General features: G+C 35.4%; 2 protein-coding genes across 6 annotated transcripts; both read right to left on the bottom strand.

The window, feature by feature from the left end:
- Positions 1–266: 266 nt before the first annotated feature.
- LOC129921645 (hyaluronan-mediated motility receptor-like) lies at positions 267–7697 on the bottom strand. Of its 3 annotated transcripts, XR_008773598.1 has the most exons (8): positions 7538–7697; positions 7015–7484; positions 6171–6247; positions 5787–5899; positions 4974–5195; positions 4631–4695; positions 1524–1655; positions 267–1369 (listed from the first exon to the last, which is right to left on the bottom strand). XR_008773598.1 is itself a non-coding variant. In XM_056003777.1 (5 exons), the coding sequence occupies exons 1-5, from the start codon at positions 7691–7693 to the stop codon at positions 5516–5518; spliced, it is 897 nt and encodes a 298-aa protein (XP_055859752.1). In that variant the 5' UTR covers positions 7694–7697; the 3' UTR covers positions 5277–5515. The 3 variants fall into 3 exon arrangements, 1 of the variants encoding a protein (XP_055859752.1); XR_008773599.1 differs by having other exon boundaries at positions 7015–7681; XM_056003777.1 differs by lacking the exons at positions 267–1369; positions 1524–1655; positions 4631–4695; positions 4974–5195 and adding an exon at positions 5277–5596.
- Positions 7698–8241: 544 nt separating this feature from the next.
- Positions 8242–15231, bottom strand: LOC129921646 (protein Daple-like). 3 transcript variants are annotated; one of them, XM_056003779.1, is made up of 4 exons: positions 15036–15194; positions 11659–11718; positions 11397–11465; positions 8242–10006 (listed from the first exon to the last, which is right to left on the bottom strand). In XM_056003779.1, exon 4 carries the CDS (start codon positions 9100–9102, stop codon positions 8242–8244), a length of 861 nt encoding a protein of 286 aa, XP_055859754.1. In that variant the 5' UTR covers positions 9103–10006; positions 11397–11465; positions 11659–11718; positions 15036–15194. The 3 variants fall into 3 exon arrangements, with proteins under 3 accessions (XP_055859754.1, XP_055859753.1, XP_055859755.1); XM_056003778.1 differs by lacking the exon at positions 15036–15194 and adding an exon at positions 14327–14421; XM_056003780.1 differs by having other exon boundaries at positions 8950–10006; positions 15036–15231.
- Positions 15232–15527: the final 296 nt, after the last annotated feature.

Genomic DNA, 15527 nt, shown 5'->3' with positions numbered 1-15527 from the left:
ACACAGTAAATTGATAGGATCCACTGAAGTCAGTTGTATATTGATCAAGGCAAGTATCCATTAGAGTATGTACATAGTTGAGTGACAATAGCCACTAGAGTATGTTGTTTCTGATGTTACTATCTTTCTATCCCATAATTTTCTTGGTGAGCACATAATGTAGTGATGCTATATTTTGTACAAACTATTAAACTATCTCCATACAATCCTCAGGTTTTTGTTCTCTGTGTTTATATAATACAGACTGGATTCAATTACAAATGGCATTTGTCATTAAGGCTTTTATTACAAGGCATGACAAAAACAAAGTCTGTTACATTTTAATCAATGTGCTGTCAAAGTTTTAGTTCAATTTAGTTTAAGAAAATGTATTTTGATTAAGTCTGATAGTATTCTAATAAACAATGCTTGCTTAAAGTTAAAAAAAAAAAAATAGACATTTTCAAATAGTGTTTTTTTTGCAAAGTTTGGATTAATGAATGTATTTCTCTTTAAGGCTTTGGCAGTAAGTTAATACATGAAAATATCAAATATAACATGACAATCCAGGGTAAATGTTTGGCATAGACTATGCAAAGATCATACATGTAATCTAGAAATTTTGTTTGATAATTAGCAGTAAAAAAAAGTAAATGAAAGGTTTCAAATGATGGATATATAGAATCATCAATAAATTGTAATGTATATTTATATATATATATACACCAATATAATTCAAAAACATGTGATCTAGATAGAATAGGAAGCACTTGGAATCTACAACTCAAGAACAATAAGTCTGTGTTTAGAATAACATCATATGTTTACACAGCATTCTGTACATTCTGGACATAAACAATAAATTAATGCCTAGAGGCTGATAAATAACATAACTTATAATTATTCTTTCTTTTAAATTGTTATTTTGTATGACTATGTCATTCAATAGTATAGGTAAGTGCAAAAGGTCAGACTGTTATGGGTCATGTGACAGTATCTAAAGAAAGTAGCCAACAACAAAAACATTACTAAAACATAAAAAAAAACTCAACCCAACATATAACAATCAACAACACAATGTAACAGTCACTCATCACATTTATGCTTTCTTCACAAAGTATATTCATTGCTAGATCCTTTTGACCTATCCACCACTATTCTTTTTTTATCCATTAAGTCAAAAAATTCTTGTAATTTTGTTGCAAACCTAAGGTCATCAGTCTGAACTGAACTATTGCCAGCAGGTATAGCTGATCTGTTTTCTGTGAGTTGGGAAGAGTCATGGAAGACAGTTGTTAGCTCTCCAACTTAACACTAATTCCTCGGCTTTTAAGCACTTCTTTAATCTGACAAATGGATTCAGAAAGAGGCTATTTTTTTTAGACTTTTTCTGAAACAAGAAACACAATTCCATTTTAAAAACATGAAAGCATTGATTAATAAATATATGAAAGACACTTCAACAGAATTAGAAACAATCAAAATCAATAAATTCAAATTATTTTTACATTATTAAGTTTTTATTTATTACAATATTTATTGACCTTTTCAAGCACCAGTGCTTTCTCTTCTATTTCCACTTTCTCTGACAAAAATTCTTCCTGTTGCAGAGCTTCAAAATTTACTTTACTGGCCTCCTCCTCTTTCTTTGCCTGTTCGTCCTTTTTTTGCTGAATCTATTGAATAATAAACATTTTCATATAAAAGAGATTCAATTCCAGTGAAGTTCTACCTACGTCCCTAAAGGAACAAGAATTTTTTTTTTGAGTTTATTGATATAAGAAAACACTCAACAAAGCCTTGGCACAACTGATGCTATAAAGACAGAGTGCTATAGCAGTAATGTATAGCCACAGAGAAGTAGATCGGGCTCAATGCAAATAATATATTTTTTTAACCATTTAACACAACATTTTGTTTTATGGAGGAATTGGCAGAGAAATGGTATAATTCAGTGATGCCCATCCTTGCTCATCCTGCGGGCCATTTTACTTTCCAACCCTCGTGTCGCGGGCCACATCAACAGAAAGATAGAAACACGACATGAAATTAACCTGAAACTTTTAGAAAGTAAAAACCTGTGGATCTAGTACCCGAAGTTTAACAATCTTTTAGTCGCCGCTCAAACCAAGAATGCCTTTTATATTTTGTTCTTTTTTTTTAAACAGCCACACTTTTTAATAGAAGAAACTTGTTGGCTTTTTTATAATGTTCGCAAACAAGTAAAGATCCGTTCACTTTTCCTTGTAGATTCTACATTCAGATTCACAGCTCATAAAACTCATAAAAGTTCAAAGCCATGGTACCAATCCATTAGAGAAAAAAAATAGAGTCCTAGTGTACGTAAAGATACACTTTTTAACCACTTAATTTTTTGGGCCGACGCGTTGGTGGGCCGGATGAAACCACGTCGCGGGCCGGATCTGGCCCGCGGGCCGTATTTTGGGCATCACTGGTATAATTAATAGTTACTTTTGCACCAGCCAGCATTGGAAGTGTCTTTTTGTGTAGGACAGTTGTTAGGGTAAAATTTTTGTTTTGGTCATTGAATTTCATTGATTTTGGTATCTGTTGTGGTTATTTTGCAGATGGAACAGAGCTACAGTTCAGTTAAAAAATAAATCTAGATCTACATATATTTAGTTATTTAAAGAGAGAAAGGGGCTGTAAAGAAAGATCTGGTCTGCGTGACAGTAACAGTTGATGCTTGATCAACATTATTAAAGTATTATAATCAATATCCAGATGTTCTTGTTAATCAAGTTTTTTAACAACTAAGTCTAAATAGGGGCAAAGGGGGTACTGGAAAGGGGTAGTACCTTTGATGGTCCGGTATGCTGCACTATTAGGTGGATGGCCTCACTGGTCCCCTTCCGACCCCTAAATCTCACACATGTGGCTCCAAGCGCCATGCCCTGGAAAACCGCTTCAGCTGGTGGACTAAACCATGTGAGGGGGTGGTGATAACATGGCATCACTGGGTGAAAGGCCTTCTAGACTAAGGTCACCAGCCAGGGAGGAAGAGTCCCAGGATGGACTACAACAGCCACATGTTCAGGACCAAGGCGAACCACCAAATTAGAGGTACTCAGTTGTGGTCAAGCATAGAGAGGGATGGGCGCTGCCATGCAAGTATTTAGCCCTCGTTACACCAAATGAGATAATGACAGTAAATAAATCCATACCGGCTCGGCCATAGCCCGGGTTACCAAGGGCCGCGTCTACAGTCACAGACCAGGGCGGAGGTGAGAAGTGTATTACTGGTCCGTGCAAAAATAAAATAAATACCAGGAATAAAATCACCATAGGAACATGGAATGTGAGATCACTAATAGAGGAAGGAATAGTTGAAGAGCCCACACATGAAGTTAACCTAATTCATTTCAACATCATAGGACTCTCTGAAATGCGATGGAAAAACATAGGTGAAACAACCACAGAAGAGGGTCATAAACTGTACTACAGTGGACTACAAGATGTCCACAAACAAGGAGTAGGATTTCTTGTACACAGTAACTACAGCTACTGCATTGAGAACTGGTACCCTATATCTAGTCGACTCATTTCCATAAGTTTAAAGGAACCACCCTTCAATATCACCATCATTCACGCATACACTCCTACGTCAACATATGAGGATGAGGCAGTACAAGAGTTTTATGAGCTATTATAGGAAGTGGTCAATAAAGTCTTGAAAAAGGGACATCCTTGTTGTACAAGGAGACCGGAATGCCAAAGTAGGAAGTGACTCCTACCAAACCTGGAAAGGCACTTGTGGAAGATACAGTAACCTCTCAACCAATGAACGAGGTCAACGACTTTTAGAATTTGCGAAATACAACAATCTCTTACAGGCTAACAAACTAGGATGCCACAAAAATCGTGTATAACCACATGGCACAGTCCGAACGGAGAATACCACAACCAGATCGACTATGTCAGTGGTTCTCAACCTTTTATGCTCGGCGACCCCTTTTTACAATCCCCCACTCTTCCGCGACCCCCGCACACACACACACATACAGCAATAGAAGAATAGACAATAACAATCCTTATTTTTGAAGGTCTTAGGCGACCCCTGGCAAATCGTCAATCGACCCACAAGGGGGTCGCGACCCACAGGTTGAGAACCCCTGGACTATATCATGGTGCAATTGCTATAAAATGATTTTGATCTAGATTTTCTTTCTTTTTGTTTTTAAGTTATAATTAGCCACAACTGAATTAATTGAGACCACTTAATTATGCCAGTCACTCCCCCATTACTACTATCAACTAATAGAAATTAAGCAAGGAAGGTGATTCAAATATATGCCAAGTCACCCTGTCAGATGAAACAAGAGAATCACCTAACAACACCTGTATGGGAATTTTGTGAGACGCAGCTGAGAAGCACCGAAACCTCCCAGATACCCTCTCTCCCCACTGGTCCACAAAAGAGATTGGACCACAGCACATTGAGAATGCTATATATAAAACCTATGAACCAGAGAGAAACACTTATACAACATGATGAAGGAATAATATGAATAAAGATGCACTATGAAAAAAAAATGTCACCGTAACTACCATGTTAACTCTAAAAGAATGACAATTAAAACTTAAAATTTGTTTCCATTTCTAGGAATTATAAAGTTTATTCATATTTCACCTGCTGGATAGCAGCTTCATATTCTTGTCTGATTTCTCCAGGACAGGAAATTTGTCATCTTTCCTCTGAAACAAAATGGGAGCTTTTCAATAATTTTGTTCAGCTCTGAAACAAATGGGAGCTTTTCAATATTTTTTTATCATTACTCAAGGTTAAAGCCATTGTCTTTGCATGAATTGACCAACAGTTCATGGATGCCCTAAAAAGACTGAAGGATTACTGAAGGTGATTTTATCTTTATGTTCTATATTTCTCAAACATCCTTGATGGGATTTTATTACTATTTTTGATACCTAGAAAAATAACAATCCAAAAAACATTAATTTCATGTATTTCAACTTACGTGCTTCAAAATCATCTTCCTCATCTTCACTGTTGCTTTCTTCACTGGCTTCCAGCCTGCGCCTCACTTTTTCAGGGAAGGCCTCTTGGATGTCTTTCCATTTTTATCAATTTATTTTCCTTGGCAGCTTTCCTGGCCCAAACTGAAATGCGCTTCCTGCAGACTGGAGTAAGCTAATGCATACTGGGCACATGCACTCAGATTCAGAGAGTATTTTTTTTCCTGTAATTATAGATAGCAAAACAAATTAGAATTTGATCTGAAAAAAATTTTTTTTTTTATTTGATTGCACAGACATGCCTACCCCCAAGACCCAGAATGTGGAACACTCAGGTTGAAAATGTGGAATTTAGGGCCCCAATGTGGAACATACACACGGTTACGTTTGTCAGCCATACTGTACGCAATAAAGAAAAGTCTTGATTTTTGTGATCCATGTCATTGCCTTATTATTTCTCAGGATCCTATGCTTGAATTAGATTTAAAAAAAAACTAAATGTAGTTTTTGTATCTATTATGCAAAAAGCTTGCTTTGTTTATCTTTAAAAGGAATTCTTGGCTCGCCAGGTGTCTTGTGTCATTTTGGAAGAGTCACATTGTGCAGTAGCAATCACCGGAGCAATCTAAAGCATATTTAATTATAAATAGAACACAGCATTGCAAAAGAAAGTTAGACAAGATTTGTAATAGAGCAAAAACATGTTGAGAGACTATTATGGCAGTTGTGAAATGGGGGAGGGAAGAAGAGTGAATGATGAGAATGTTTACATATTTTACAAAGTGAAAATGAACCTCCTGCAAAGCTACATTTACCTTTTTCAAAGCCTCCACATATTTGACTTTCTGGCGATGGTTTTGATGACCCATGTTTTTAATGGCTTCTTTGGTCAATCTTTCCATTTGCTCACTTGTATATTTGTCTCTATCTGATGATTAAAAAAAATAAATAAATATCACTTTTCAGTTGTTTTTCTATTAGATATCTAAATATATTTTTAAAGACTAATCTTAATGACACGAGTAAGTATTGTTACATGTTGCACTGAAATATGCTCATCTATTAGATTTGTATGAGATTCTTTGTTGTAAAACATTATTAACAAACAAAAAATGCTCAATTCTAATTAATAATTAAGAAATTTGCTAATTGCTGAGTAATTATTAAAAAGAAAATATACAAACATAAATGCTACAAACCCAACAAGAATTTTTTTTCCATTTGAAAATTATCCAAGACATCTCTGAAAGGCTCTATTTTTTTAATCAGTTTCCAGCTGGTGATAAAATGTAAAACAATTTTTGTAAACATTTTTTTTTCAAAAGCAAGTCATTCATTCCATTTGTTATAGGTTTAGGACATGATTAATCAGGAATTTTCTTTAAACAATGCAACTTTTAATATACATCTAATATCACCACCACAACAAACAACAGAGCCCTAAGAGAAACAGGTAATTAAAAACAATACAAAATTGTCACTTTGTTGGGACGTGGATGAATGGCACTTTAGCTACCTATCATGTGGGCACAGAAATATACCAGATACCTCTCTTACAATAAGGCAAAATCTTCTCCCAGATACCCCCCCCCCCAACACACACATACCACACACTAAGTCCACAAGTGTTTGAACCAGAGAGCACTGAGCCTGCTATAGCATGAAAAATGCGCTATACAAAAGTAATTTTAAATAAAAAATTTCTTTTTAAAGATAAAATGTTAACATCTTTTAACTGAAGCGCTGTAGCTGAGCGGTACAGTGCTTGGCTTCTGAACTAGTGGTTCTGGGTTCGAATCCTGTGAAGACTTGGATTTTTAATTTTGGGATCTTTGGGCACTTTGAGTTCACCCAGCGCTAATGGGTAACTGACATTAGTTAGGGAAAAGTAAGGCGGTAGGTCGTCATGCTGACCAGTTGAAACCCTCGAAACCGTAAGCCACAGAAACAGGTAACCTTTACTTTAATCTTTTAACTGAGAATAATTTTTAAACATAGTGTACCAGGAGAGAAATGTACATCAAACAATAATTATGGACTTACTTTTCTTCCAGCTGTGATGACCAAGCCTCCTTGTCTTTTTCCAAATGGACAATCATAGTCTTGAGCTCCTGTATTGTTTGATTCAAGTTACTTCTCTCATTCTCACAGTGCTCAAGCTTCTGCGTCAGTTCTGCTACTGATGAGTTCAAAACGGAGCATTCTTTCTTGAATTGTTCCCTTTCATCAGCTAAGCCTTTCTCAAGGTCGTTTCTAATGTATTCTGATTCCACTAAAGTATTAGCTAGATTTCTAATTTCAGCTTTCAAATCTGCTATTTCTTTCTCTTTATTCAAAATAGTTGATTTCACCTGTGAGTTTTCTAATTTGTATGAGTTTAGAGACTCCCTTTCTTTATGCAGTTGAGACAAAACAGTTTGACACTCTTGCTTAGTGTAATCTAATTTCTCTTTGAATTCTATGGTGTCGTTCTGTAATTCTGACATAGTAGCTTTCAAATGGTCTTTCTCTGCCTGAGATTCTTCTTGTAATGCAGATATGGTATTTTCAACTGGTCTTTCTCTACCTGAAATTCTTCTTGAAATGCAGATATGGTCATTTTCAATTGGTCTTTTTCTGCCTGAGATTCTTCTTGCAATGCAGATATGGTCGACTTAAGCTCAAAATTCTTTTTTGCTGACTTGACTCTCTCAGCATCTAGCTGGGAAGAAATGATATTCATATCATTTTCTAAATGAGCATTTTTAGATTGCAGTTCTAGTACAGTTTTATTCAAGACATTGTTCTTGCCTTCATAGTTTGTTACTGTGGTCTGTAATTCTAAGATTGAAGATGTCAGTACTGAACATTCGTTATGAAACTTTTCTCGCTATCCCTCTCCATTTCCAGGCTAGCTTTTGTATTTTCTAAATATGTAACTTCTTCATCCAATCTGGAGATAGTTGACTTCATTTCTAAATATTTCACATTTTTTTCATTCAGTTGTGTTGAAAGAACTTGACATTCTTGAACAGAATTAGTTAATTGATTTTTCAATGCTAAAGACTCTGTCTGCAAAACAGCAATAATATCATTTAGTCTGACTTTTTCTTCCAATAATTCTGCTACATGTCTCTCTGCCTTTTCTTTTTCATCTTCCAGCTGGCAAGACAAGGCTTTTCTATCTTCTTCTAACCCAGTGTTTTTCATCTTCCAGCTGGCAAGACAAGGCTTTTCTATCGTCTTCTAACCCAGTGTTTTTCATCTTCCAGCTGGCAAGACAAGGCTTTTCTATCGTCTTCTAACCCAGTGTTTTTCATCTTCCAGCTGGCAAGACAAGGCTTTTCTATCGTCTTCTAACCCAGTGTTTTTCATCTTTAACTCATTGATGGTTTCATTTAAATGATTTTTTTCCACTTGAAAATATTCAATATCATTTTTTAGCTCTACAACTGATGACATTAAAATCGATAAGTCTTTCTTTGACATGCCTCTCTCCTCATCAAGGCGAGAAGAAAGGCAGATTCTAGCATTTTCTAATTCTGACATAGTCTGAACTAAAGTTGTTCTTTCAGCTTTTAGATCTGCTAATTCAGTTTCCATTGATGAAACAGCTAACTTCATCAATGAGTACTCCTCTTTGAAAGTGCTGACTGAGATCTTTTCTTCCTTCAGTTCAGAAGAAATCGCTTGACACTTTTGTACTGAATCTTCTAATTTCTTTTCCAACTCCAATGACACTTTCTGTACCTCTGATATCATAGCATTCAATTTCTCTTTCTCTGCCTCTGATTCTTCAAGTGCAATCTGTGATTTGTCTCTTTCGAATTCCCATTGGGAAGAAATAGCTTTCTTATCATTCTCTAAGCTAGCATTTTGTTTCTCTAGCTCATCAATTGATATTTTTAATTGAACCACTTCCGAGTGAAAATGTTCAAGTTTCTGTTTTAGTTCTGTTATTAATGACATAAAAACTGAACATTCTTTTTTAGACTTTTCTCTTTCCTCCTCTATGCATGAAGAGAGGGCATTTTTGTCTTTCTCAAGACTAGCTCTAACGTTTTCTAACTCTGATAAACCTTGGACTAAATTAATTTTTTCAGTTTTCAAATCTGCTATTTCATTCTCCATTTTTAAAAGGGTAAAATTCATTGCTGAGCATTCTTCTTTGATAGTGCTGACTTAACTCTTTTCTTCCAAAAGTTGGGATGAAACAGATTGAAACTCTTGCTCAGTATTTTCTAATTTCTTTCCCAATTCTAATGTCTCTTTCTGTAACCTTATTATTCTATTGCTTAACTTGACTTTCTCTGCCTCTGATTCCTCTAGTAATACTGATATGGATGATTTTAACTCTTTCTGTGAGTTGTCTCTCTCGGCTTCAAGCTGAGTAGCAATGATATCTTTAGTTTTCTCTAGACTGGCATTCATTGTCACTAGCTCTTGGATTGTTCTGTCCATTTTATTGTTTTCCTCATCATAGATTTTCCCCTCCCTTTGCAACTGTGTTATTGTTGACATCAAAGTGGCACATTCTTTCTTATACCTTTCTTTTTCCTCATTCAAACAAGAAGAGATGGCATCCCTATCTTTCTCCAAATTAGCTTTAGTGTTTTCCAACTTTGAAATGATTTTGGCTAATTTGATTTTCTCAGATTCTAGTTCTCTCACCTCATTCTGAAGTTTACAGACATAAGACTGAAGTGACGAGCATTCTTTCTGTAGATTCTTTACAATGTTCTTTTCCTTTTCCAGCTGAGCAGAAATAGCATGGCTCTCATGTTCTTTTGCTTTCCAAATCTGTATTTTCCTTCTGCAATTCTGAAATGGCTTTGTTTAATTTGTTCTTTTCACTTTCTAGCTCTTTCAGGTTTTTGTTACCTGAAGACAACTTCTGTTCCAAGACTTTATATTCTTTTTCCAATATATCCTTTTGTTTGTTGGCCCCCAGTGAGGAGAATGTCCAAGCTTTTGATCTGGTCCTGCGCTTCTTTTAGTTTCATGTGCAACGACTCTATGTGTCCAGGCATTTCATTTTTGTCTGTTAGTATGTACCCTGTTTGAGGGGGAAAAAAAAAGCCCTGAATAGACATCATTTCCAATCCAATAGAAATTAGTCTTATAGTGATTAATAAAAAATACTGTCAGGAATAGTTCAAGTATATTTTGTTTCAGGTTTTCTTTTGTATCATGAAAAGTAGTAAGAATCGTTATATTTATTTTTAGGTCAACGATAGCCCATAGCCTAAGGATAAAATATCCGTTAAAATTGTTTAATTATGTTCAAAATTAAGGTCGCTAAATAAAGAATGCCTAATTTTCCGCCTTGTCAAAAAGTGTCTAATTATCGGGTGCCTAATTATCCGGTTGCCTAATTATCCGGTTGCCTAAATATCCGGTGCCTAAATTTCCAGACATCCTTGTTAGCTTAAATAATAATAAAAATAATAAGGCTTGTATTCGAGTCCGAAGATTTCTATGGCTAACGATTGATGATTGTGTCATATGTCAGCACAACGACCAACTAATTTTGTTTCCCAAATAATGTCATGTACCCATTTGAGTTGGGTGGACTCAGAGATATCCTAAAAATCCAGAAATTCAAATTCCCAGTCTTGAATATTTCAACCAGAGGCCCCTCAGTTTTGAAGCTAAGCATTTTACCCATCAGCCACCACACCCAATCACTTAATTAAACATCAATATATTTTTTTTAATTAGACATAAGACTAAGAAAATGAAATGCAGTGTTATAAGATGGCTATTAATCTGCTGCACACAATGATGACCCTTAGTTTACTTTTAATAACTACTTTTAGTTTATTTAAACTATGTTTTATAGAATAATTTTAATGTCGGATAGAGTTCCAGAAAAGAACAACATGGCCTGGAGAGTGTGAATGTGCCATAACTGCAACCTGCAAAACAGTTTTTGTTGTCTAAAACAGTTTTTCATAGGATGACCATTTAGCGGCAATAAATCAATAGGCCTGAATTATGAAACAGATATGAGAATTTGGGGTCTAAGCTATTAGATTAAGCCTTGGGTTAACAACAACCATAAATACATGAAATAAAAACTTTACTTTATTATTTTCAAAAGTAAAAAATAAAAGTGTTTTGTTTCTCATGCTTATCTAAACATACAAAAGGTTATATTTACCTGTTGCTTAATGCATTGAATGAGTGAGTTTTAATGAATTTTCGAGTCAATAGGAAATGTGCTCATCTTCGATCATGAAGGAGGAGCTATAATATATATATATATATATATATGGAAATGACTCCCAACTAAATCAGAAAAGTTTTGAATCCAACTATTTGACTTTGCAATCCTCATGCACACTAAAACTCTTTTACTAATTTAAAAGTCAATAATCCTGTAACATTTAATGATTATATTTTTCCTTGCCCAAGTCTATAGATTGTTAAAGTCTTTATTTTACCTATGTCTTTATAAGTCCTTCCACTTTGTTCTAATCTGTTAAGGGATCTTGTTCTGTTGAGATCCAAGTCTGCAAAAATAAAAGTAAACATATTATTCAATTATTTAAAAACTACAATTGGGACTTTTCTTTTCTTATCTATTGTAAGCTAATTCTTAGTATTTTTAATAAGCTAGCATAGATTTAAGATTTATAAATATTATACAATGGATATAATACAATATATTTTAATAATAATAATAAAAATATATAAAAGGCAGACCTTTAATAGGACCATGGTGATCACCTAACAGATTGTTACTGCCGACTCCAGGAATATTATCTAATGACAAAGTAAAAACAAATTCATACACCTTTTTAGCATACATAAAATATTCTTTAGAAAATTTACAATTACAATTTAAATAAATCTCGTAATAGGCAAAGTTTTTAAAAGCACTCTATACAGTCCAGTTGTTCCATCTTACTATGTAACTCAAGTAAGTGCCTAATCTTGTCTCAATATATAGAATAGGTCTAGATTTAGAAAAAAAAAATAATTAAGACCATTTTATAGATCTATAGCGATATAACAACAAGATATAGTTTTAGTCAATTCTAGTCTGGATAAAATGATGAGCTATTTCAGCAACAAATGTAAATTATATTAGATTTCAATACTGGGACTATTGACTCTTGATAGTTCAATGGTTCTGGGACTGGAAATGGAGGAGGGGTGGATTGTCAATAACACCTGATTACCAAAGGTTCTTTAGCTGAACTTAAAGGAATTTAGAAGTACATGTCAAGTATCAGTAGTTTCAAATATTTCAGTACTATTGTCTCTGATGATGGAACCAAACATGGCCAGAATTGCACCGTCCACAGCAGCACTTGTTAAGTCAAAACAATATGGAAAGACAAAGGCAAAAGCTAGCCCTCAACATTTAAATCAGACTGATGCAATTCATGGTCATGGAGTCACATTCTTGTATGCTTGCAAACCTTGGATACTGACTGCAGAACTAGAGGATGCTAGCAATGAAATAGGGATACTAAAGAAAGACCCTCGGTATCACTATCACATACTAAGATGAAGAGATCAGAGACATGATTGGTTCAGCTATTAGAACTCCACAATGATCTGCAAACGACTGTCACTGTCAAATAAACAGATAAAGCAAAAACTAAAACTCTATGACTATGGCCATATCACAAGGCCTGACAAGGTCCAGGGCTCACAAAAACTAGAAAAACTAATCAGGGCCGAACATGTACACTTTACTTTATTATACTAATTTAGTAATTATAGTTATAGGCTTGCAATTTTTTTGTACTATAACTTTATTTTATAACTTGATTCAAGTTAAGTCACTTAAGACGGTAATTTTACTTAAGACTAGCTTTTATTTAATTAAATAATTAAATTTATTATGCATAATAATCATACTAAAAAAAAAAATAGACCAACTTAACTAGACTACTGCATTTGTTTCATTGAATCTATTATAAAACTAATCGCATCACAGTGGCATGATTTACATGAGCCCAGTCAGACATTGTGTTTGAAATATTTTGGATAATTGTATCCCAGCACTTGTGTAAATCTGCCTTGAGAAAATAGGAGTACACTTCTGTCAAGTTTTGAATTGCTTGAAAGATGTGATCCCCGTAGTCCTCAGCCGTCCCACCACTCAGGTCATCTAAAGCAATTACTTAAGTATTCATCATCATCAAACTCCATTAGAGTGAGGGCTTGAGAGGCTCAAATCCTCTCTTGCAAAAGCCCTGGAGAGAAACCCTGCTGTCTTGCGTAGTGCATAAATGTCGCCATACAGGTCGAGAATTTTGGGTTTCCCAGACCTGTCGAGACGGAGATCAGCAAGTCTGGGGCAGTCAAACAGAATGTGAGGCACGGTTTCCTCTTCTTCCACACAGCGGGGGCACCGTGAATCAAAATTTGGCCATAGCTGCAAGAAATATGAGCCAACAGGGCAGTGGCCTGTCCTGCACTGTGCTATAATAGCTTGCTCATGCCTGGACAGCCTCCACCACAGGGAAGTGCGGTCAGGGCACCTCATGCTCTCCCAGACTCCACGGGCTTTTTGGGACTTGTCCCAGCACTCAAACCACTTTTCCATTTCTGTTTTTTGTATTATAGCCAGGGCTTGATGCAAGCTTACAGCCTGTTCAGTGGGTGGAATTTGCCCTCCCTGGTTGGCCAAAGAGTCTGCAATTGTGTTGCCAGTCACACCTATGTGACTCAGTACCCACTGCATTATTACAGGGGTGCCATAAACGTTGTTTGATGTTATGTGAAGCCATGATGACAGTGCTGATATTGGGGGGCCATGGTCCGGGGCTTTGCAAAGCCTGTAGTACAGATTTTGAGTCAGTGGCCACAACAATCTGTGTTGCCCTCAAATGTCCCTCGCCGAGTTGAGAGTCAATGACCTTTAAGGCTTCACAGACTACCATGGTCTCCGCATCAAAACTGCAAACACTACCACATGGTCAAAAGATTTTAATTGTGTAAGAGCCAAGAAAGTTGATGTAGGCTCCATAGCCTGCTCTTCCAGAATCTATTGATGCCGACCCATCAGTGTATGCAAAAATAGCACTGGACATGAAGGTATTAATTGTCTCCAGAGCTAGGATTTAAAGGTCGTTAGATGAACGACTTAGCTTAGTGGCTTAGTGAAAAAAAAACTGTGTGAGATGAGATGATGTCACTGGCTAAGCAGGGGATGTAACTGGATAAGCAGGGGAAAGGCTAGTTAAGACTGCCTCCCCAGGTCAAAAGTTTTAAGGTCAGATTAAGTTTAGTAGATGATAGATTTACTTATTAATTAAGAAATTAATAGTAGAAGTAGATCTAGTATTAGTAGATCTAGTAAATTTCTAGCTCACAAATCAAAGCTGATTTCATTATTAGTATTTATGATTCTTACTAGTTTAGAGTGTAAATATTAAAGTAAATTAAAAATTTAGTGGTCTTGAGCAACAAGAAATGCCAGATGATTGTTATTTTTAGTTAGCAACATTGGTGTCAGAGTAATCTCCCTTTATCAACTATTGACCAATTATTAAAAAATTGTAATCAAGAGTTATGAAAGAATTTAAAAAAAAAAAAAAAAACTATTGGAATATATGCAGAATATTAGGCTTTACAAAGCCTAATATGTTTTTATTTTTGTTCACAAAATTTTTCTAGACATAGACTATCACCAAAACTATCCATGGCCATTATTTTCTTTGTTAAATGGCATTTTCCACTCTGTAAACGCCACTAAAGACTTTATGGCCAGGCATGATATCTAATATGAAAAAAAACAAACCTTTGTTCTCTATCCTAACGTCTGTATTGGAGTATTGGTGAAAACAAAAAAGTGATATTTTCATTATAACTAAAAAAAGATATCTTATCAATACTTCCTTTATTTTATACACCGGATCCACCAAGTTATCTATTTTTAATTATCGTCATGTACGAAAATATCCAATAAATCGTCTTTCTCCTTCACAATTTCTATATCTGAATAGAGTCTAGATTGGAATACACATGCATGAATTGTGGCAAGTATACCGCTCTAGAATTGGCTTGATTAGCCACACCAAGTTCTGCCTCGTCTCAAGACTAAACCAAAACCAGTGACTCACCTGGGCGCATCCATTGCATTTCGAGACAAAAGGAGCCATATATATATATATATACACACATTTGAGACCAAAAGAAAATCTGCTGCCGAGGACAAACGCAGACGACGAAAAGAAAATCTAAATCGACCACCTGCGGACAATGGTTATGCTTGCCGTGGATGTGGCAAAATATGCAGGTCACAGCTGGGGCTGCGCAGCCACGGGAAATACTGTATTCTTCATTAATCTTTGGACTCGAAGACAAGCCTTATTATATATAATAATAAATTAAATAAATTCTGCCCTCTTACGTAATCTTTCGTTTCGAGGATAGTGTAAATCTTTTCTGCCTTGTTTAGAGACCCACGGAAATAATTTAATCATTATTAGGAGACGGCGACGTACAAGGTTCTATAATGTTATATAAATACGCATGTCATGTCTATTATTATATTAGCTACGTCATCTTGCATGTTTGTGTGTATATATGTGTGTGTGTGTGTGTGTGTGTCA

The sequence above is a fragment of the Biomphalaria glabrata genome, chromosome 11, assembly GCF_947242115.1.
Source record: "Biomphalaria glabrata chromosome 11, xgBioGlab47.1, whole genome shotgun sequence".
Lineage (NCBI taxonomy): Eukaryota > Metazoa > Mollusca > Gastropoda > Planorbidae > Biomphalaria > Biomphalaria glabrata.
This window is presented reverse-complemented; position numbering and strand designations above follow the sequence as displayed.